Below are 23880 nucleotides of genomic sequence, written 5' to 3'. Positions count from 1 at the left end.
TGCGCATCCCCGACGGAGCAAATGCAGCAGCCAGGTCCCGATTGAGAGATCCGAACCGAGCACGGAAAGCCCTCCAACCGCCCCCTTCCTTCCTGTACCTGATATTACACATCAGTGCCAAAAGCTAATACAAAAATAAAAAAGTCCAGCGATTCGAACACGGTAAGTTGATTTTTTTTCATTCCGTGGTTCCGTGCCCGCGCGGGCGACGAGCGGCCTGTGGTGGAAATGCACATCCGGGGCTGTTTTCTCTCCTTTTTCTGCCGGAGGAGACTCTTTTTTATGAATCATAACTTGTTATGATGTGGGAGCGCGCATGGCCAGCAACAGGTTGCTGTACAGTAGCGGGGACGCGCATAGCATAGCACGGCCGGCTTTTTCCGCGCTAATTTGTGAAGATCGCTTTAAACAAACGCACAGGAACCGTGCGGGCGATCAATTTGACAAGATGGCTCTGCAAATACGAACGCCTTGTGTTGGCGTTTTACTCAAAAATGTCTGTTTATCCTTCTTACTAATAAAGATTTATATAAAAAAAAAACTAGGCGAGTAGTTAGGAATACAATATTCCAATCATTTTCATTTATTAATGTTTGTATTTTTTACATTTTTTTGCTTGAATAAAATCATTAAAAACAACTTCCTAAATAATTAAATCATATGTATTTATTATTTTATGTTATTTTGCATATAACAAAGCGTTTTATTATTCTCCCCCAACCCACAGAGATGCAAAGAGGAGGGGGAGGGATGACAGGATGCTGATAAATTATTTTTTTGTCTTTCTTTCACTACCTTTTCTCCCCTCCACGTGGTGTAAGCAGCCAGGATGAGGGGAGGAAAAAGGCAGCATTGTGCCTCCAGTCAGAGGCCTTGTGAGTGAGAGGATGGTGATCACTCAGCTGTGCTCCCATCACGCCATTGTTAACTCAGTTTGTCAGCTCCCCAACCACCAAGCCTGTGTTAAAAAAATAAATAAATAAACCCTGGATTATCAATAAAATACTAAGACTCCCAACTGGATTTTATTTTAGACTTTCTGGTATATGCTTTTGCAGAGTTTTAGTGAGTTGAAATCCCAATCAGACATAGCTGTTGACTATACTGGTGCACCAGGGGCTGCAGACTCTTTGCTCTAAAGCCTGGGTGTTCACTCGCCATTTGAATGTAAAGTAGTCTACCCTAGTGGACGAACAAGGGAGTGTCTGTATGTGAAAGAGAAAGAGACTTGTTGAAAGTATTTTCCTTTTATAATTCATAAAATAATTCATTTCAAAGACCCACTCCAATGAAAATTGTTTGTTTTTGGTGTTTTTAACATGTTCTTGTGGCATTGTTCTCAAAGTGTAAGACATAAATTAGCAAAAATTAAGCTAAAAAATATATTTCTTTATTCAAATCGTTGTAAATCAGGAGCAGACAAAAGAATGCAGTTTGGAAAACGCATAACTGTGATGTAGAAACTACGTTGGGTGGGTCTCAGGCTTCCTGCTTCTCCATTCTAAAGTATTCACTTGTTGATGACTAGATCCATGTATATCTGGCTCAAAACTGTACGGCTATGCCCGCCATCTTTGATGCACCCGTAATGTTAGGTTGGAGGTGCGAGGCTGTGAGCTAGTGAGTGTGTAAATACATGGATGATGGGAAGTGGGGAAGGGCATACTCAAATCTAACACAACTCAGGTAAATTTCTAATGACTTCTGCCATCTTGCAGAAACTATGTCCTTGAAAATGACATTTAAAAAATAGTTTTGCCTAAAAACGGCATTATCATAACTAAAAGACCACTTGGAAAGCTTTTATAACAGATTAAAAGATGATCAAGGTGGGAATTTATCATAGGTAGACATGTTTAGAGTTGCAGGTTAAAATTGACAAGCCCATCCTTCAGGCTTGTTATCAGAAACAACCCCAGCATGTCATGAGCTTGACCCCCTTGGCTTTTAAAATAAACCCTATAGCAACAACAGTTGTAAAATATCAATTTGAAATTTCCCAAAACATTAAGTTTTGAGATCCAAAGAACAAACGACGCAGAATATAGACCCATTGCATGTCGTCAGAGAAGTGCAGCTTACAAAGTGCATTGTAAATTCATGAAGCTGCAAATCCAAGAGCTGGTGAGGGTACGACAAGAGCAAGGAAAAGGAAACTCTTTAGAGGAACTGCATTAGATTCCTTTGTCCCATTTAAGCTTTGTTGTCAGCCACTGAAGCGTTAATGCCTCTAAAGAAATGTGTATGTGGCAGTGTGTACCAGAAAGTGTGTCATATAGTCGCTTGTACACGAACATATTGTGTTTCTGTCTGTTTAGCATCTGCCTGGATTTAAACTACATCAGGAATGTAACTTTAGTGAATTTACAATCACATCTGTCAGGCAGCTGGACACTATCAGGTCCCATGCCAGGACCTAATCCTTGAGGTGCCAGAGGCTGAACTAATGAAAGACTTTACCAAGATGATAGAATATCTAAGAAAGCATCTTCTTTCATCATGGGGCAGGGACAAATGTCATTTGTCTTGGACATGTTGTCTTGGAAACGAGGTAGGCTCCCTGTGGTTGAACTTTGTGTTTTTTTAGATCAGTGTCAGGTTGGAGTGTGTGAGCATACATACACACCCCTTGATCATCATTAACTTTGTTATTATATATTTAATTAATTATTCTGTCTGAATTGTGATTGTTATTTTTCAGTTTCCTCTGATGACCACTTGGCAGTGAAGCTCCACTTGTTTCCAGTTGCTCTCAGACATCCGTTTTCACTCAAAGAGTTTTTCTAACATGATCGCCCAACCAAAACCCCTTCAAAAAAAGTACAGCCTTCTCTTTCTTCTGGCCTCACTACCCCTTTAGTCTTTCTACAATAGCAACACTCACCTGCGTTGGAACAGTCTGGTCGCAGTGCAAGAGCTTTTATCTACTCTTCGTTGATGGCTTCTCCCAAATTGGGGCTGTCAGCCACCACCAATACTTCTTCTTCCTCCTCCTCATCATCAGCCTCCCTATGTCCTCCACCGCAACCTGGCAGCCCCAGTCGGGTGCCAGAGGGTCCCCCAAGTCCTGTTACTCCAACCCCAAGCCCAGGCGTGACATCTGCCTCGGCTGCACCTGTAAGGACCCAACTGAGTATCGCCTTGATCCTCGAGGAGCTTCGGGTTCTCCAGCAACGGCAGATCCACCAAATGCAGATCACAGAGGAGATATGTAGACAGGTGCTACGCCTTGGTGAAGCATCCTGTGGCACGGAGACAACATCCCAGCATCTTCCCTCTCCCCTGTCTCAACTCTGTCTCGAAGGTAGAAAAAGGTCATCTAGCCCCACAAGTCAGACAGCTGCAACTCAGCCGTCCACGTCAGTCACCCCTCTACCAGCAAGTTTGTCTTCTCTGCTTCCTTCCCAGACAGCCAACAAACCCACACAACCCACAAGCTCTTCTTTATCCCAGATCCTGCAACCTCACAAATCGCAGGTTGAAAGAACAGGAGCCTCTACAGGCACTCATGGTTGTCTGTGGGAGAATTCTCAATGCTCCCCTACCTTTACCTCTTCCTCTTCAGCAATGTCTTCCTCAATCTACCCCCTTGCACTGTCTTTAGCTCTCCCCAATCGCTATCTTCATGAAAAATCCTCTAATACCAACACAGTAAGCGGGAAGAGTGATCCGTCTTGTCTGAACCCATCCATTCGTACTCCAGTAAACATGCCTAACTCTCAACATGCTTTGCAGTCTGGTTCTGGCGGAGGAGACTCCAGTTCCGCTGGTCGTCTCCACCATACCTGCCGCTTTTGTGGAAAAATGTTCAGCAGTGATTCTGCTCTGCAGATACACCTCCGCTCACACACAGGTGAAAGACCATACCAGTGTCCGGTGTGTCAGAGTCGTTTCACCACACGGGGCAACCTGAAGGTTCACTTTCTTCGCCATCGTGAACAAAATCCAGAGCTGTCACTTTCTCTCCTGCCTCCATCTTTGTTCGGGGTAGCACTTGGAGCAACTGGTGGATCAGACATGCAACAGTTAATGAGCAGTTGTAGCAGCACCAGTGGCATTAACTTTACACAGAGGAAGAGAAAAAGTAGGGTGGAGGATGAACCATCTGGAGATAATTTGGAGGCAAGAGGTATTAGCAGTGGACTTTCTCTGGGAAGTTCTGGAGGAACGACACCCTCTACTCTACCTCTCCCTCCTAGTGTGGATCTGGCACTGATTTCCCACTCTCTCCTGCAGCTCAACAGAGCTGCTGCTGTTGCTGCTGCAGCCTCTGTTGCCTCCTGTGCATCTCATTCATCCACCTCGTCTTCCTCTTCTATCTCTTCTACAGCTCCTTCCCTTCTTTCAGACCCTTCCTTAACTTCATTTTCCACCCTCACTGGGTTCTTCAAAGGTGCCAAAGAGCAACACTTTGATGAAAACACTCCCCCACTCGCACCAATACTGTCCCCAGCAGTTTATTCTCAGCTAGCCCACCTACCAAAGCTTCTGTTTCCATCTACCGGTACTTCCTCTGCTACTCAGGCTGCACACTCATCCCTGTACAACCATCCAGCATTGAGCTTGTTGCGCACACACCTACCCACCACTGCAGGTTCTCACCAAAATACTTCTTCGCAACATCCCATTCCCATTTCCTCCTTTCCCAAAGTCCCAGGTATTCCCACCACTTCCACTTCATCTTCACTTCCATCCACTCTTGCTACCCCAACGTCTGAAACATCTAAGCTGCAAAAATTGGTGGAGAAATTAGAGAAGACTTGTCCACAAACATCTTCCCTATGGGCTTCCTCCTCCACACCGACTTCCATACTGGAGATTTTGTCAAGCAGTACCTCTACCTCATCGACAAGTACCGCCAACAGTTGTTTCACAAATGCTAGCACCTCTAACACCTATGTGATGGCATCCCCATCTTCCAACCTGGTTACCACTTCCGTTTCACACTTCACCCGTGAGATGGTTGCTGCTCTTGGAATGGGTGCCAATGGAGCAAGTTCGGTTATGGGGGGCATGCCATCATCCTTAGGCGTCAGAGATCCAAGTAACCTGAAAACCAATCAATGTGGGGTATGTTTGCGGGTGCTGAGCTGCCCAAGAGCACTACGGCTGCACCAAGCCACACACCTTGGAGAACGTCCTTTTCCGTGCAAAATATGTGGACGATCTTTCTCCACCAAAGGCAGCCTAAGGTCACACCTGGCCACCCACCATGCCCGACCACCCAATGTTCGTGCTCAGAACTCTTGCCCACTGTGTCAGCGTAAGTTCACCAATGCCCTTGTTCTTCAGCACCACATACGCATGCATCTTGGTGGACAGTTGCCTCCAGATGGTGCAGAGGATGCTGAATCTGAAGTAACTGTTGAATTTAGTCATAAATCAATGGTGCAGTCTAAGTCCCCATCAGCTGACTCAAGTGTTGCTTTAAGCACAACCCCTCCACAAGCTAGTAAATCTAAAAGTCCAACTCCAAGTTCACAACTTCAAATTTTGGCAGCTGGATCAGTTCAAGTCTCTAGCAGCAATGAAGCCCCTGAGAAAGGTGTAAGTCAGTCTCCATCCTCAAGTCCCCATCAAATCCCACCAACTAATCTCAGCCCTGACCCATTCATGAATCCCACAACTCAAACTCCTCCACCAGACACTGAAGATCCCCCAATCCTTTGTGCTAGTACATCTTTGCCTGCTTCTCAGTCAACAAATCAAGCATCATCAACTGGTGAAGACCACGAAATTCAACAAAAGGCTTCAGTCAGTGTCCCAGTTTCTGATACTTCACCACTACCCTCTGACATCCCCAAAGGCACAGAATCATCTACTCTTGTGGACTTCACAGAACATGAACCACCTTTAACTTTAAACGACTTCCTTTGCTCCAAACCAAACTTGGAGGACTTTCAAAGCACACCTTCTCTTGGTGATCCTTTCAGTTATACTTGTGCCAATGCCCCCCCCAACCTCACAATAGACCAAGACAAAACTGATGCCAGTGCATTGGACTCAAACTCAGTATCATCAAGACCCCAATCTCCAGAACCTGCGAGAGAAGAAATGAATAAGTCTTCTCAGCCTGGAATATCCGAAAAAGGTCCAGCAAATGTGATAGATGAAGACACTGACATGACAACCTCCGACGAGAAGGTGGACCTCTCAGCAGCTGAGATGAAGTCTGAAATTCAGACATCAGACACCTCTGTAAGAGAGACACGACAGAGCTTTACCTTTGGTTCATTAGAGAAGGAAGATCAAGGGGAAGGCAGTAAAAGAAGCAGAACTGTTTCCAGCAAAACTCTCGAGTCTTCTGTGCCAATGAGCCTTGCTCCAACCCTTCCATCTCCAATTTCCCGCCCTGAGAAAAAGACCTACTGCTGCGCTGAATGTGGGAAAGAGTACGCCAGTCGGAGTGGGCTAAAGGTTAGAGAACAATTCTTTGATGTAGAGTTTTAATACATTTTGAAATGTTGGTTAGATAAACGCAGTTGCCGCAGAGTTTGTGTGAAAATTAAGTTAAAATGCTGAGGATACCTTTAAATGTAGCTTGAAATGTAGCTTGAAATTTTTGAGAAATTTGCTGAAAAACAATCAAAGATTGTTTTTGAAAAGCAGATATCACATCTGTTCTAGTGTGATCTTAAAAGTTATTGTACGTGTTCCTTTTTATTCTAACTCTTGATAATATACTTTTTTTTTATTCCTAGGGCCACATGAAGCATCATGGTTTGGTGACGAAAGCAACACGTCCGAAAGCCAGAAGCAGCCGAACCTCCTCCAACCAGCCACCCCCCTCGTCATCAGCGACGACCTTAAACATTCCAGCCACCAGGAGCTCTGCAGGCTTTTGGAACCAGTATCAAGCTTTCCTCAACACCCCTTCTGAGCCAGCTGATGACCCAAAAGCTGGTAGCCAGGATGAAAATGAATCCACACGGCTGTCAAAACCAACTCTCCAAGATCCAAGAGCCTCAGGGGAGGACGGAGAAGAGTCCCCTGGCGTAATGACCTGATGGGCTTAAACATTTTACAATGTTTTTAATCATGTTTTAGCACAGCTGGATGGACATTTGTATCGTGCTGCTTCCCTAACATGTTCCAGGTGGCCTGTCAGTTTAATAATCAGAGTAATATGTTTGTATGTAAAAGTTGTGAGTCTATCCGTTTGGTCTTGTTGTGTTCAAAAACATACAAAGTGAAGTTTATAATGCATCAAATACATACTCGATAGAATCACTTTATTTCTGGATTTATGAGAGGAAAAAATATGACTTAATTAAACGGGACGTCATCCACTGTTAGTCTAGGTTCACCAATAAACCTAGATCAAATAATAAAAGTCATTGTACACTAATACAACTAGTTAAACTAATTTTTTGTCATCGTTTTGGATGTAGTTGCTATTAGTGTTGTTGTAGTTCTTGTTCAGAATGGCACCAAAGGAGTTTTTTTCTTAAAAAACAAGATGCATAACTTTAGTATTTACTAACTGTAATCTAATCCAAATCAAGAAGGTTCTTTATACAGACTTAAGGTTAATAAGTGGGAAGTTTCCAATTTTGCTCTATAATATCACAGTGAGCAATATGAATGTGTAACTGTTTGGGACTTCACGTCTTTTATCCTCATCTTGCAATTCTGAAAACCACTTGTGTCATGTTGGCCTGCTCTTCACGGTCTTGTACTGTCAAACAGAAGCACAACTGCAGTGTTTGTGAGTCCACTGAGGGCTTGGTCCATGTGACTCTTGCCCCTCCGCTTCGTGAAGGTTATTGTTGTTGTGTAGTTCAGTGGTAACAAAATCACCTTAAAACTGACTAGATTTACTAAACTTTTCAGTTGATGGATATCTATCAATGTGTGTCTGTTATAACCTGTAGTTCAGTATCTACATATTAAAAAGCACTTTGGAGGAAAAGAACTATTTCTGTCATTTTCAAACCTGTTTAATTTAGTTTTTTTTTTTTAATTTGCAGTAATTGAGCCTTTTATTGGCAATCCTATACAATATGAAGCCAACTACATCAAAGAATTGCCAAAAAATCAATTGTTTTTGGTATTAGGATGTTTTAAACCCTCCGATGAAATCCACAAAAAGGGTTCACTAATATTTTTAATTGTGATATGTTGGGTGATTTGGTACGTTTTTTGCTCACAACAATGTTAGTTGAAGCTGCCAAATTTTGACTTGAGTTTGCAAAAAAAAGAAGCTTATTTATCTACTGTCTCAAATTTGATCCCAACATTTTAACATGGTGTTTTATAAAGAAATGATTATCAACAAATTTTACATTCTTCAATACAAAAAGTTGTCATTTTAAAAAATGAATAACAATAAATGAGTCATTCTCACTACAAAGTTCTGGTGATTAAACTTCCTGTCTAAAGATTTTATGGAGGCAGCCATTTTGAAAGGAGCAGGGGAAGCCCTTCTACTGCCTCTAGTGGAATGATAATGCAGTACAGGGCAGAAAACATACCAAGATGCGTTCAATAGCTTTTAAATAAATCAGAAATGTGTGTACTAAATATGAAATTAATGCCTATATAGCCTTAAACTCTTATAGACTTTCACTGAAGATTTTGATATTGCACTTAAAACATTCCAAGCAACTTGTATAGATCATAAAAACAAAAATTGCTACTAAGGCTATAAAAACTGATTCTATCGAGTGACCAAAGGCAGACTATAGCCTCTCATCCATTCAGAATAAACATTTTTAAATGAATATTATTATAATTGAATAATTGCAAGTGAGAGCACAAAGATCTACATCATTGATTTAAAAATATATCATTTTTAATCACACAATAGGACATCCAGAAGTTTATTTTTTCTAATTCAAAAATCTAACATTTACCATTGAACTGTGAAACATACAAGTGAATCATGCAAAGTTGGACATTTGTATTCCAATATAAAAATATTTTTATTAGAATCTGCATCCAAGAGGAAAATAATTTCAGAAGTGGGTTTTCCCCTTTATTGCTTAAATAAAACAACCCTTAAGTAGGTCTATGAAGACCTTGTACACATTTTGCAGTTCAACTTTACATGACAGCGCCTTGCACTAGAGGGCGCTATTTCTCCTTGTATAACAATGCTGATTATCAACAATCTATAGCCAAAAAGAAAAAAAAAGAAAAATTAAAAGATCTTGGAAAAAATGATTGAAAAAACAGTTTGTGACCTAATAAACTGGCTAACTTATTAAGGTTTTATAAACATGTCAGTGAAAATAAATTAACCAAAATGAATTTTAAAATGTCCTTTCTAACTTTTTGTTGAAGTTTACATTTTTGTTGACGCCAAATAGTTCTGCTTTTTAAGCAGAATGAAGGTATTTATGGTCCTATGGAAGAGGGCCAAGCCTGATGGGTCATCAAGTTGAGCCCAGCTTTCCAGGAGAGGCGGGCTGATCCAGGAGGAGCCAACTCTTTCCAGCTAAAGATCTCCACGGAGGATCGCGGTACCACGTCTGCAGAGGAAGAGAGGGGAAAGAGGGGAGCAGACCAAGGAGGACAGGAGAAGCTTCGATCGATCCGTGGGAACAGTGGGCTGCAACATCTGGAGCGAAGCTCAGGCAGATTTTGGACACTAAAAAAACATCGGAAGCTTGCAACTCAAAGCTCACCCACCCCTCCTATCAACTTCCTGCCTCCTACAAACAGCCCGTATTCTCTCAAACGCCAGAAGAATGCAAAGAGTGGACCAAAACATCAAGTGGATTAAATAAACTCCGCCAAGACGCGTGACTTTCTGAAGGCCACGTTTGCGCCAAGCGCCGAAAACAAGATTCCGGGAATCAGTTGGTGACATATTATGTTCTGACAACAAATAAAACTTCAGTCCCAGCTTTTTAAAAAAGACTTCTGCCAAGTTTTGGACAGTTTTTTGCGAGTGAACTGATGGAGCCAAAGCTATCGGTCCGCCTGCTGCTGCCGCTGGCGGTGGCGGCGTTTGCGCTGAGGGCGCACGGAGCCGGGGAGCTGCAGATCAAGCCGGAGGTGAGGGATGCGTTCAGGGGCCAATGATCTATAAGCTTGCAGACTTTATCATGACAAATGTGGCAGATGTGATTTATAGAGGGGGAAACTAAAAAGAAAATAAAACAGATACATTTATTAAAACCATATTTGATCATGCAAGCTTTTACTGTGAAATTTATGAGCCAAATTAATCTACATTAAATATTAAATTATTGAACAGATTTGCTTCTAATTACATCCTGGTTTTGTGGCTCCAGTTACTGCCTCCTGACTGATGCGTAAAAGCGCACGCGGGGCGGAAAGAAAGCGCTTTGACCCGAGGTTAAAGGAAAAAGCCCATGATGATGATGGCACTCGTAAAAATACAGAAATGCTGAGGTGGCAGGGAGATGCAGAGCAACAGAAGAAGAAAAATCAAGAAAGAAAGAATTACAAGGGAGTGACGAAATGCATTTGATTGTTCTGCGGTTGCGGCAGAGACGGGGGCAAGCTTTTATGGATGAATGGGCTGAGAGATAGGATAAATGCAGCTCAGAGGGATGGGGAGATAATTGCTTACATCTGTTGAGCAGTAGGGGATGGAGGGGGTGAACGTTAGAGGCATCTAAATGCGCCCATCTGTGCCAAAAACGCACAACTCATCAAACCAAATTTGTTAGATTGGATTCTCCTTGAGCCTCCTGCAGGGAAGGAAGCTGGGTCAATGCAAGGAAGTGACTTTTGATGCTGCACACCTGCTTCCTTCAGGATCCCTATGTGCATATGTGTGCCGTCAATCCCGTGCGTCTTCGTGTTAGAGACGCAAAGAACACAGATTCTGCTGTGTATTGGCGCCACACTTCTCTCTGATCCCTGCGTCCTGCCTGCGCAAAGTTATAAATGCAGCTGTGCCAGTGGAAAAAAATGGAGTTGAATTACTCTATTGACCTACATTTGGCTGGAGAATTCAAGGCGCAAAAATAAGATGTAAACGGAGAAACCCACAACTTCATATTTCATCAAAGCTCTTTGTCCTCTCAAATAAAAGTGTGTTTTTTCATTAAAAAATTGACTTTTACATATAGTTTCTGCTCAAATTAATATGCAGCAAAAAACTGAGGAAACGTCATTTTCTGATTTAACTCTTGTGCTATCCCAGGCATGTTTATATTAAAAGTAGGGTCATCTGGACCCCACAAGACAGCGCAGCTGAACCTTTTTTTCACGGATTTTTTATCTTCATTGGTGTCTCTGGCAAATCCTGTCTGTCTTTGTCATGGGAGGGATCACACATCAAAATAAGGGTGGGGTCATTTAGACCCCATAACATGAGGGTTAAACTGTTTTTATTTAACCCCATTTGTATTGTATTGGATTCTAAGAGTGCAGGGAAAATCGATTTAATGATAGATTGCAATATTTCATTTGGCAAAACTTGTATCAACTTAAAATGCTGACAAGATTTGTGAGCATCCTTCAGCGCATATTTTGTTTTCCACCAAAACCTCCGACCACTAGTTGGCAGCACAGCACACTTTGATTTGCTCTTCACCGCACAACGACACTAAGATCTCACAGGAACCAGCTTTTGCTCAATGTTCAGTCTCATTGGTTCAGTCATGTTATGAGACATGTACTACTTAGTTTGACTAAGTTTTTTCTAAGTCATACTATTTAACAAAAAAGGGGTGTTGTTCTGGTACAGTCTTGGAATATATTGTGATCGAGACATATATGTATCGTATTGACAGATTCTTCCCAATATAAACCCCTATTGGATACATGCATTTTTTACCCCACTATCTCATTAGCATACCCAAAGCTTTACTTTAAACTCCTTGTGTATTTGATCCAAGTTTTCTGCCCTGTAGTTCCTCATCATTCCACTAGGGGCAGTAGAAAAGGCTTTACTTGTTCATTTCAAAATGGCTGCCTCAATGAAAATCTTTGGCGCGAAAGGCTTAGTTAAATTTCAACTTTATGGTGAGAAGAACTTATTTGTAGTTATTCTTTTTTTTTTAATAACCACTTTCTGTATTGAAGGAATGCTACAACTTTTAATAATTAAGGGTTTATAATACCGTTACACCATGTTAAAAGAGTGTGGATCAAATTTGAGACAGTGGGTAACTTAGGAGCTTTTTTCCTGAAAAAACATCTCAATGTTTGTACATCTTAAACAGAAATTGTTTTGACCAAAAATTTAACAAATCCCCAAACGTATCATACTTTATACAAGATTTGTGCATTTTATCAAAAAGGTTAAAAACATCTTAAATATACATTTGCCCACGGTGGTGCAAGACGGAACAAATATATATATATATATATATATATATATATATATATATATATATATATATTTGGTCAATTTAACTGAGAAAACCAACAATTAAAGCACAATTTCATTGCTCTGTTGAATTTATCACTACTTATAAATACAAATGAGATTGACCATGCTCAGCTAAGATTGATCATGTTGGTCAATCTTAGATGCCAAAAGCAGAAGTTTAAAAAGATGAACACCAGAATTGAAAAAATGCTTCGAATTTGTGGAAAAAACAAAAATAGAAATTTCACACATTGATAAAAGAGGAAATAAGATTTTTCATCTCAGCATAAGTGACAGGAAAATGATAAAATCAACATTTTTAAAATAGTTTTTCTTTGTTACCATGTGACTTTAGATGACACAAGTCTTTCACTCAACCCAACAGTTCAGATTCTGACGAGTTTAAAGGAAATTAGATCATCCAAAGTCCATCAGCGGGTGCCATAAACTACACTGAAAATGAAGTGTGGTCTATGGCACAGATGGGAAATGTAGGGAAAAATGCACATCCTCCTCCGATGTGTCAACGTCCACCTGGTGCTTAAAACCATCTCTGTCAATAAGAAAATGCCCACAAGCTGAGGTCATTCTCACCACCAGATGATAGATGACCATGAAGAGATGAATCTGGGAGGAAAAAAGGAGGACATTGTTGTAGTTTCTGGGAACGATAAGCCTAAGGGGAAGAAGCCATTTGTGCTGAAAAGAACAGAATGTCAAATACATGATACCATCATGTCCAAAATAAAAACCTAACAAGTTCACTCTTGCACCATCGTGGGCATTTTTTTTTTTGTCATTTGACTAAAAGGAAAAAAGGAAGGAAGTGTGTCTGGTGTTGATCTGTGGGTGGCATGAGAGCAACTTCCCAGTGGGAGGATGGAAGTGTTACAGAAAATAAAGCTCTACTTAAAGTCATTACCTTATTTCCTGTTCTTTCTTTCTTCTTTAGCTAAATTCCGCCACCCAAATTTGCCTACAGCTTACTCATTGCTCATATTACACTGGCAGAGACTTGAGCTTTTCCCCTCTTGTGTCACCTGGTTGGATTATTACTGGCAGAAAAAGAGGTTGTAATAGAGAGCAGCTGGGATTTACAGTATGTGATTTACCGGCAAGTTAGATGCACAACTTGAGCTAATAAAGTATGAAAGGATTTTTCAATTTCTAAAAACATTTGAGGACAAAATACTTGTTAACTTTACATGAAACACATCAGCTTCCCATGCAGCATAAGTTTCTGTGCAGTGAGCAGCTCTGTGTGTTCGCTGTATATCCAGTTGGACTCCCATCACAGTTTCTTTCCATTGGCTTTTTACAAATGGAACAACTGAGTCGCTATCCCCTCGTCTCCTTTTCTCATCTCATGCAAAATTAGCGCTCTGCCTAGCAACAACCATAGCGACCACTGTTTGATTCTTGCAAATCTTCCATTAAACATAAACCTACATCACTGCTTTTGAACTGGTTCCTGGATTGGATTCCAAAAACTGTTCTCACTGAATGCTTTAATGCCTCACTTTAAAGTCACTTTTTTTTTTTTAACAACCAGCTTATATGACTTTGTGCAGCAAGAAACCAAAAAGCAGAGAAGTTCACACCTTAAATATTGAAAAAGATATCAACAGAATCAAGCAAATCTATTGACTATCAATTTAATCTGTTAAACCCTACATTATTGATCAACAATTTTCAGTGATAAATTAGACGATGTAGCATTTAATGTTTATGCCAAGTTGGAACCAAATGTCATCAGTAAGCAGTGATTGGCAGTAATTTTGTTGGAATTGTCCATACCCCTTCCACTTAAAGTGGGCTCAGGAGAATCTGTCAATCAAACACTTCAAACATGAAACCACATACTTTCATTGGGCCATGTTTTTGGATGGTGGGAGGAAGCCGGAGTCCCCGGGGAGAACATGCAAACTCCACACAGAAAGGTCCAGTTGGTGGTTCTGTCTCAGGTCCCCCAGCCAGGACTTGAATCAGGGCCTATGAAGCAAGAGCGCTAACCACTGCTCAAAATTATCCCAAAAGAATAGGTTTAGCAAAAACTTGCTAAAAAAAAGTAACAGAGCAAGAATGGTTATTCTGGCAAAAAAAAATGACAGCTTTTTTTTCTCCGTAGAAGTCTATGGGATTTTGGCTTCTTGGAACTGGCTTGTACTTCCTATTCAGAGTCAGTGCAGTTCTCATGTACAGTCAGTGGTTGAAATCTGAATTTTCTCCTTAAGGTAGTCAAAAAAAAAAAATAAATAAATAAATAAAAGCCAAAGTCAGATCCTCTTTGTTGGCTCAGTTCACTCCAGTGTAAAAGAACCAGACTTCACAACAAAAACATTCCTACACTCTGGTTCTGACACATCATTTATCACCTCTATGACTAGATTTAATCCATAACTCCAGTGGGTATGAATTCTTATAAATCAGGGTATTATATCATATTTTTTTACATTTGATAAGTTCCATTTAAAGGACCTGTAACTCTTTCAGAGTCAACTATATCCATATGATCATTCATTACCTTTGTCACACTAAAGTATAAATTGATTAGGAAATATGAGTTAATTTCGTGAAGTTTTTTTCATACCCGGAAGTAAGACAATCTTTGCTCTGCCTTTTGCTCCTTGTGACTTCACTTTCATGACGTCATCCTAGAGAAGGTTTCAGCATCGTGTCTTTATTTCGCACAGAAAAACAAACAGCACCCAAACTTTTGCAAAAATTGAAGTGAATACCAAATATCTACCTTTAGTAGCCCCGGCAATTGCTAAACTGGTTGCAGCGATGGCCGGGGCTGAGCACCACTAGCTGAGCGGCAAAGCTAGCAGCTGAGCACCACTAGATGGACAGCAAAACTAGCGGCTGATCACTGTTAGCTGAGTGGTTAAGCTAGCAGCTGAGCACCGATTGCTAAGTGGCAAAGCTAGGTGGCAAAGCTAGCAGTTGAGCACCGCTAGATGAACAGCAAAGCTAGCGGCTGATCACTGGTATCTGAGTGGTTGAGCTAGCGGCTGATGACTGCTAGCTAATTGGGTATTTGTGTTAGCCTGGGGGGGTGTTTTGTTTAGAGGAATACTTAGAAATGTGTGAACGGGTTAAAATACCACTTTGGGGTTGTTTATAGTGAGGAATGAACATCATAATGTGTGGTATAGGCATTTAAGTCCTCTGCCTTACAACTGTCAGATTTGTTTTTTTTCTAAATATTTTTCTATTTTCTGAAATTGGCGATTGCCACAGTGCTTAAATTGTCTTCAAATTGTCTCAATGCTGATCACATGACCTGACAGTTTTGTCCATGTTTGTAGAAAGTTATTATTACAAAAAGAAACTCTGCTGTCGCAGCGGAAGAAAGTTAACGAGAAAACTGTCAAATGAAAAACAGACTGACAGGAATGTCATTCAATGGAGGAGATAAAAACCAAAAATTCAACAGAAAACTGAAATCACAAATCCCAAAAAATGGAACTATGGGTCTCTGCTGGAGTATGTGTCAGAGCTGTGTTCAACACCCCTCCACATCAAACAACTATGACTCTGTCAGTCCTTATCCCACTGAGAATACTGACCGCTTCCTCTTCCTGCCGTAGTCTTACTTACGAGCCCATTAGTGTGGTCAAAAATAGTAGTGTGTGACGCTGAATGAGACTTTGTCAAGTCACCTGCGGGAACCGAGTCCGAGGTGTAGAAGCAGAAACAAGAGCTCCCTGTCATTTAAAACAGCCCTCTTTTGACTAAGCCGAGTGCAAAAGTGGGATTCTGTGGGAAAGAAAACTGTGAATGTGTGAAGGAAAAGAATAAGGCTCACAATCTACTACAACCAGGGTTTTAAAAGTCTCCGCAATTATTTATAGTTTAGCTTCAAGATAAGATGCATCTAAACCCATTTATTAGAACAAAGGATAATGCTTATTATGATGTCACATAATCTGGATTAATCCGTCTTTGCTCTTTCCCGCTCATGTGGCAGACAGAGAGTCTTTCTGTGTCTGCTGAGTCAGAACCAGAAAGGCTTCATTCAGGGATGAAGTCTTAACACAGAAGCTCCATGTCTCTCCAAGACGGACAGACAGGGAGAGGTCAAGGGGCCATCAAGGGCCCGCAAAGCTTCTTTTATCTTCCTGCCAAAGCTCCAGACCGGACGAGCATCCTTGGCACGCTCACGAGGGTCTAAAACAGTCAAGCAGGGAAACAAAGAAGGGAAAACAAGTGTTTTGCATTATGCAGTGTTAGCATTTGGGTCGGTCAGGGTGTGGCTTCCCATGAATGAGCACCCTGAAGATGCTGGGTTTTTCTTGGGAAGCTGAGTAAACAAGAAGAGAATGGGGTGGAGGGATCAGGTAAAAACATGAAGGTGAGACATTGATTTGTGCAATCTCCGCCCTCTTTCTTTACTTAGTTTCTTTCCCTATCACCTTTTAGGAACATATAGATTCCAAACTATATAAACAAAATCACAGGTCCAATTGATTTCTGTTAGGTCCAAACATGAGCAGACACCACGCCCAAACAGGAAACAGCTCAGCTGAGCACAAAGTGTGTATAAACCACAATTAAAGAAAAAAGTGCTGGAACAGCTGACAAAGTGGCTGTGTATAGCAGAATATCAAAGTGGTCTCGGGTTTCACTGTCTTCCCTGAAGCCTCAGTGTTATTTTTTAGTCAGAAATGAACAGGTTTAAGAGAAGCTGTGTGGGAGAAGTGCGGCTGGCGGCCGTCCACATTTCAAAGCTGTACTGTGGTGAAATGGGTTTAAGGGGAAAGTCAGGTCAAGCTTTCGTCGAGGCCAAAGGAGCCAAAGGAGACTTCGACATTTAAGAAAAATGTCTTTCTGACTTAGTCATAGCACCGAACGTAAACTAAAAAACACAAAACTGTTGACATCAGGTTTTTGTTAAAACATGAAGTCCTTGTTTGTTTAAATGTTTGTTGAATCAGCTGAAGTCTTCATGCCCACTGGAGCGTCTTTGATGGTTGAACAGCATTTAAGTTCAGTCATTCGATGGAAACATGCCAGATATTACTCATTAAGACTACAAAACACTCAAGCATAGAAATGCGTTAGATAAAAGTTTTCTTTGATTGTCAGTCTTTGAAGCAGCTGGACAGAACATACATCAAACTTGATTTTTTCTTGCAGATGTTTGTTCTTAAGGCAAAGTTAGTTGACTGTATATAGAGAACTGGACAGAGTGACCCCTCCCCCTTTGCGTTCCAAATAGGAAGTACCCTCTGGTTCCAAGAAGCCAAAATCCCATAGACTTCATTGATAAATAAACAGCTATTACTCAGTCAGTCTCAGAATATCTTTATTAACATGTTTTTGCTAATTCTAATTTTTAATCATTGAATTTTTTTAAGTTATGAACTGCCGAATCAAATGCTGAAATAAAAGCATGTGGTGTCCGCTGGCCCCCACTTCAAACGTTTGATTGACAGATTTTCCAGAGCCATGTTCAGTGAAAGGGGTGTGTTTCCAAGAAACTCTCTCCTGATTGGCGACAGTGGTTACCATAGAAACATTGACTCAGACCAACTTCTAACCTCGTCTGGGTCCAAATGGCGGCATCCGTATCATAGAAAAAATTAGTTTGATTTTATAGGGGCCATAAGTAAGGCTTTTTGAATGGGTGACATCACTCTGGCTTATACAGTCAATGAACCTTTCTCTTGGGGTTAGGGGTGAGCTACAGACACACCTGCGGTCAGGAACCATTTGGTGGTTTATTCACCCAATCCAACCAGTTAAAATTCCCACTACAACTATATTCCCATTTTTAATGTATGACATGACTATGGATTTGAACCCACAACCCTCTTGTCTCAGGGAAAACACTCTACCACAAGGCCACTGTGGTAACAGCTTCTTCACCTGACTGAATCAACAAAACAAAGCTTTAAACATTTTTATTTACCGTAAAAAGGACCTTTAAACAATTTGTCCACCTTTTTCGCCTTGCCCTGCAGTCGTGGCTTCAACAGTACGGCTACCTGCCTCCTGGAGATTTGAGGACCCACGCCCTCCGCTCCCCCCAGTCCATCTCCTCTGCCATCGCCACCATGCAGAAGTTCTACGGCCTCACGGTTACCGGCACCTTCGACGACAACACCATTGAGTGAGTGTAATAAAAACTCAAGTTGTTGCACGTACAAGTTGTTGAGACATGTTTTTGTTTGGCAGGGCCATGAAGCGACCACGCTGTGGCGTGCCGGATAAGTTTGGTGCTGAGCTGAAGAGCAACCTACGGAGGAGGAAGCGCTACGCCTACCAAGCTCTGAAGTGGCACAAGAAAGACATCACCTTCTCGTAAGTCAACAAACAGTGCACAATGATTGAACTCCACGTTAATGTGAAAGTTGAGTGGATCGTATTTTTTTGTTTGTTTGTTTTAGCATACAGAACTACACCCCGAAGGTGGGCGAGTACGAGACCCACCAGGCCATCAGGAGGGCCTTCAAAGTTTGGGAGAGAGTCACACCACTTCGCTTCCGGGAGATCCCATACAGCTACATACGAGATAAGGTGGAGAAGTTTGCCGACATCATGATCTTTTTTGCGGAGGGTTTCCATGGCGACAGCAGCCCGTTTGATGGTGAGGGCGGTTTTCTGGCACACGCCTATTTTCCCAGCGACGGGATCGGGGGAGACACCCATTTTGATGCAGCTGAGCCGTGGACGATAGGAAACAAAGATCTGTCCGGTGAGTTCCTGTTTCCTGAACTCTGATGACTCTCAGAGAGCTTAGATGTTTGAAAAAAGTCGTCAAGCATAATCTGGTCCAGCCTCGTTTCTCCTAATCCAGGCTGTACATGACTGTAAAAGTGTGTATGTTTGAAGATGTATCAGCCACAGAAATGTACAGACTTCATCCTTCCAAAAGCTTTAGATAGTTTTATATTTTTTACTCAGAATTAGCTACTAAAACAGGGATTTGTCTTTTCAGGTAATGACGTCTTCCTTGTAGCGGTGCATGAACTTGGGCATGCGCTGGGTCTGGAGCACTCCAATGACCCCTCTGCCATCATGGCTCCCTTCTATCAGTGGATGGACACGGAAAACTTCCAACTTCCTGAAGATGATCGCAGAGGCATCCAGCAAATTTATGGTATGCTGAATATAGTGGCATTTATCCAAAAAACCTGGTTCTGTTTGACACTGGTAGAGGTTTGGAGCTAATCAACCTTCAATAGTTCTTGATATTAAATGATTTCCCATCTGTTGAAATGGTCTTGATGTATAGTTTTTAACCCTTTATTAGTCTAAAAGAAACTTTTAGGATTTAAAAGTTAGGATAAACAATTGTAAATACATTTTCTAAAATATGATAAATCATAATTCTGCTGTCAAAAAAGTGATGGCCCCTGAAATAACAGAATTGTGGGATGGGTGACAGATTTGTTTTTCTTAAAAGTCAAGCTTTTTTTTAGCAAGCTTAATTTTTATCAAAATTTTCTCATAAATTGAATCACAATTTCAAAACTGTGCATCTGATCTTAAATTTCAGAATTTTATCTCTGAACGTTTACTTTTTTCCATCATAACTTTATTTAGATCCCAGATTTTTGAGAAAAAGTGGAGCTTTATTTAAAATTAAAAATTAAAATCTCCTTAACATTGAATTGGTCTAGATATTTTTTTTACTTTGTTGCTATATATTTTAAAATTTTCTCAAGACAACTCACCTGCATTTTAAGAGTTTGACTTTTTAAAACCTTTACGGACATTGTAAGTAAAAAAAATATGACTTAAATTTTGGTATGTAAACTTTATTAATATCAAAATTCTTATATCTTCCTTTTGAAAAAAAAAACTTTTTTGGTATGAATGCAGTTTAATCAAATTACTTTGTAAAATTTTATCAAAAGGTTTCCTATTTTAATGTTATTTAATTAATAATAAAAATACAATAAAAAATTAATTAACTATAAATTAAAGTGTTAAAAACACTTTAATGCATTTCTAAGTGTATTAATTAATGCATTAACGTTTAACTAATTATTATTATCAGACTTTTTTTTAGACTTTTACATTAATTCTAAGGGCTTCTGACAAATCTTAGTACTTTTTATTTATCTTTTTAATCTCAGATTCTAATTTATTCTTATAATTCTTTAGATAATAATAAAAACAAAAACTAATTTAACTTATTTCCCATTCAACCTTCCAAATCAGGTTAATCCATGACACAGATCTCAGGGATTTTTCCCTTCTATCATTTTTTTATGGAAAATCTTAAATTGGCTTCTGTGTAATTTTTAAGGAAACTTTTCTTTTTTTGAAGTTCCACAACATCCAATATATCTGCCTTCACACAGGCTCTGGGTCAGACTTTCCACCTCCACCCGTAACGCCACAAACTCCCGACCTGGACCCTCAGCCCACCTACTCACCCGACAAGCCTCGCTTTGGCCCCAACATCTGCGATGGGCACTTTGACACCATCGGCATCTTCAGAGGAGAAATGTTTGTGTTTAAGGTAAAGCCACCGTTCCACTCTGATTCACTCAGTGCGCCTGGATTTTAATGTTTGTTTTTATAAACCCTCCTCGCAGGAGAATTGGTTCTGGCGAGTGCGGAACAACCGCGTGTTGGACGGATACCCTATGCCTATTGGTCACTTTTGGAGGGGGCTGCCCACTCATATTAATGCTGCTTTTGAAAGGGAAGATGGCAAATTTGTCTTTTTTAAAGGTAAATTTGCTTTAGCTTGACCACTTTAGTAAAAACATTACACACTTTCCAGTTTACTACTTATCATTATACTATTTCCAATCTCTTTCACACAGGTGACCGATACTGGGTCTTCAGTGAATCTCTTCTAGACTCTGGTTACCCCAAAAAGCTGTCGGAAATGGGCTCCGGACTTCCAGAGGATCGCATAGATGCTGCTCTCTACTACACCCTCAACGGACAGACGTTTTTCTTCCGAGGGAACAAGTTAGTCATCAGTTTTCTTTGTGGTTGTTGCATGTTGAAGAACAAACCCAAACTGTGCTGCGTTTTATAAGATTCCAGGGAAAATCCCACAACTAGAATGGTAAAAGTTCAGACGTGCACCAAATCCCAAACTACAAGTCATAGCACTGCTTCTTATTCAAGAATGAAAAATAAACTTTGGGGGGACTTTAATGAGTATTTAACCTACAGTTGTCACTGTTTAAAAAAGCAATAGTTTATTATTATTTAGTGCAAACCCTAACAGTTGCTCACTTTAAGTACTGCTCCCATTATTGTTAGGCTTTGTTTTACAGCAAATTGTAAAAATTGTGGTAGAAATAAAAAGTAATTAATCATTTCTGGTTTAAAAGTCACAGTCACAGTAAATCTCCATTTATTTCTGCAACTTTTTTGACAGAAAAAAGTTCTTAAAAGGGAATTTTAACTGTTTAACTACCCAACCAAGATATGCACACAACCATTTCTTTTTAAATAACATATTTGCTCTAGAGCTGGTGGTTAGAGAATTAAGTTCAGCTCTTGAAATCATTTTTCCATAGTTGCTAGGATTGGTTTTGTTGAAAAAAAATACAGTTGTATGCATTTTTGTATTTTAACCAATGAAAAATCCATCACACTTCCAGGTTGAGGCAAGTTTAAATCTAACACACTAGTAACCACGTCATATCACAATGTCACCACTAGGAGACTCGTTAGGAAACTCAGTGAAAAATAAATAAAATGTAAAAAATCAGTTCAAGATCAAGTCCTTGTAGTCTGTTTAGGATGTTTTTTATCGTCAAGTATCAAATTGTACTTCCAGATAAGCCTTTTGTTTATTTTTTTTACTCTGCATAGCTTTACCTTTTGCTGTCATTCTTTCAGGTACTATCGCTTTAATGAAGGATCCAGAAGTGTTGATGAGGAGTATCCCAAACCCATCAGTATGTGGCAGGGGGTACCTGAAAACATCAAGGCAGCCTTCATGAGCAAAGATCAGGGTAACATTTTCATTCTGGCATCTCAACAAACACTTTAAAGTTTTTTGTTTTTTGTTTTTTTCACGATTCTCTTTTCCGTCTTTTAGCATACACATATTTTTACAAAAACAACAAGTACTGGAAGTACAACAGCCAGGTGATGCGCGTGGAGCCCGGATACCCCAAGTCAGCTCTTCGTGACTGGATGGGCTGCCCCAACGAAGACCCCAAGACTGATGGGGGAAGAGGGGGACACGACAAGGACAAGACGAGGGAGAAGGACCGGGAAGACAGCGACAGAACTCGAGACAGAGACAGAGAAAGAGAAAGGGAGAAGGAGAGGGACACAGAGACGGTGGCTGATGTGGATGTGACGATCATCGAGACCAGTCCGGGCAGCGGAGCGGCGGTCGTAGTCCTACCGTTATTCCTGTTGGTGTGCGTCATCGCCACGTTAGCGGTGTTGTTGTTTTTCCGCCGATATGGCACGCCACGTCGACTCCTGTATTGCCAGAGATCCCTACTAGACAAGGTATAGACGGAAGTGAAGGGTGGAACAGGGGTGTAGCGACACATTTTGACGATTCAATTCATATCATACTTTGTGGTATCGTTCATTTTGAAGGATCCGATTCGACTTTAAATCAATCCAGGACATCTTTAGCCAAAACTTCAATGATTTTAGCAACTTGCCTCATACAGATTGATCTATCGTAGGACTATGAATCGATTCATCAATTACATCGGTTAATCGTTACACCCCTAGTAGGAAGGGAAGAGAGGAAAACGTGAGGGAAACGCCCTGATGAGGGAGCAGGAGACGAGGAAAAGACCAAGGAAGCTGGAAAAGTGTTAAACTTAATTACAAAACCTGTCATTAACTCTCTGTCAGCCACTTTTTTTTCCTCTCCCTTTTTGGCCTCCTCTCCTGTGGTAACTGACGCCAGCTCCTTGCTGTTTGTTTTAGCCTTTTTCAATGTCTCTTTTTTTTATTGTTGTTTTTTTTAAAGCAATTGTTAAGTGAATTTCTGATTCATGTCTGAAGACATTGCAGAGTCAGACTGTTTTGCTGAACTTTCGTCCTCACTAACTCAAACACTCACAAACATGTAAACTGCAAAGTCACCATGTTTCCCAATCTTCCAGTAAAGCTGAATGTTGGAGCCAGTTTGGACCATAAAAGGGAAACAACCTTATGAAACCCGAGATGCACTCCTATCAGAGCAATAAACACAACTGTGTCTTTTCCTTTTTCACACTTTTTTGGTGTCAAAAATGATGTTGTCATTAGTATTATGTTTGATACTATTATTGTTGTTGTTGCATTTTTTTATACAATGTCATTAAAAGTCCTGCTGGACAGAGACATATAAAAGTGGCCTTAATTTTATATTTGTGGGAACAGTGAACTGGGATAATGGTTTCTTGAAACTTGATTACTTTTTTTTTGTTGTTGTTTGCTTTAATTTTTGGAAACCTTGAATCAATCTAAAGTGAAAATAAAACTGATGATCTTCAAAGGACTCTGTCATTTTCATTTAATCAAGGGACAATCAGGCAGTTCAACAATGACAATAATACTAAAAATGATGATAATAATGATAATCCTTTTTTTGTGTGCACGTTTTATGCTTTTCCTACAAGAATAAAGCAATTTAAAAAAGG

The 23880-nt window shown here is 40.5% G+C and overlaps 2 protein-coding genes across 2 annotated transcripts; both read left to right on the top strand.

The window, feature by feature from the left end:
* On the top strand, positions 1 to 7918 carry sall2 (spalt-like transcription factor 2). The gene is made up of 3 exons (XM_024273332.1): positions 1 to 162; positions 2702 to 6417; positions 6702 to 7918. The coding sequence occupies exons 2-3, from the start codon at positions 2938 to 2940 to the stop codon at positions 7005 to 7007; spliced, it is 3786 nt and encodes a 1261-aa protein (XP_024129100.1). The 5' UTR covers positions 1 to 162; positions 2702 to 2937; the 3' UTR covers positions 7008 to 7918.
* An 835-nt stretch (positions 7919 to 8753) lies between these two features.
* On the top strand, positions 8754 to 23880 carry mmp14b (matrix metallopeptidase 14b (membrane-inserted)). Its single transcript, XM_024273333.2, has 10 exons — positions 8754 to 10002; positions 18265 to 18413; positions 18479 to 18604; positions 18691 to 18998; positions 19242 to 19403; positions 20614 to 20774; positions 20851 to 20989; positions 21085 to 21235; positions 22121 to 22236; positions 22323 to 23880. Exons 1-10 carry the CDS (start codon positions 9904 to 9906, stop codon positions 22751 to 22753), a joined length of 1842 nt encoding a protein of 613 aa, XP_024129101.1. The 5' UTR covers positions 8754 to 9903; the 3' UTR covers positions 22754 to 23880.

The sequence above is a fragment of the Oryzias melastigma genome, linkage group LG17 (assembly GCF_002922805.2).
Source record: "Oryzias melastigma strain HK-1 linkage group LG17, ASM292280v2, whole genome shotgun sequence".
NCBI lineage: Eukaryota > Metazoa > Chordata > Actinopteri > Beloniformes > Adrianichthyidae > Oryzias > Oryzias melastigma.
The sequence above is the reverse complement of the archived record's forward strand: the minus strand, read 5'-3'. Positions and strand labels throughout refer to the sequence as shown.

Coding starts and splice junctions, on each gene's coding strand:
- sall2 (XM_024273332.1), top strand. CDS start 2,938: ATGGCTTCTCCCAAATTGGGGCTGTCAGCCACCACCAATACTTCTTCT. Junction 6,418..6,701: donor CCAGTCGGAGTGGGCTAAAG/GTTAGAGAACAA, acceptor TTTTATTCCTAG/GGCCACATGAAGCATCATGG.
- mmp14b (XM_024273333.2), top strand. CDS start 9,904: ATGGAGCCAAAGCTATCGGTCCGCCTGCTGCTGCCGCTGGCGGTGGCG. Junction 10,003..18,264: donor AGCTGCAGATCAAGCCGGAG/GTGAGGGATGCG, acceptor CTTGCCCTGCAG/TCGTGGCTTCAACAGTACGG. Junction 20,775..20,850: donor GAGAAATGTTTGTGTTTAAG/GTAAAGCCACCG, acceptor CCCTCCTCGCAG/GAGAATTGGTTCTGGCGAGT.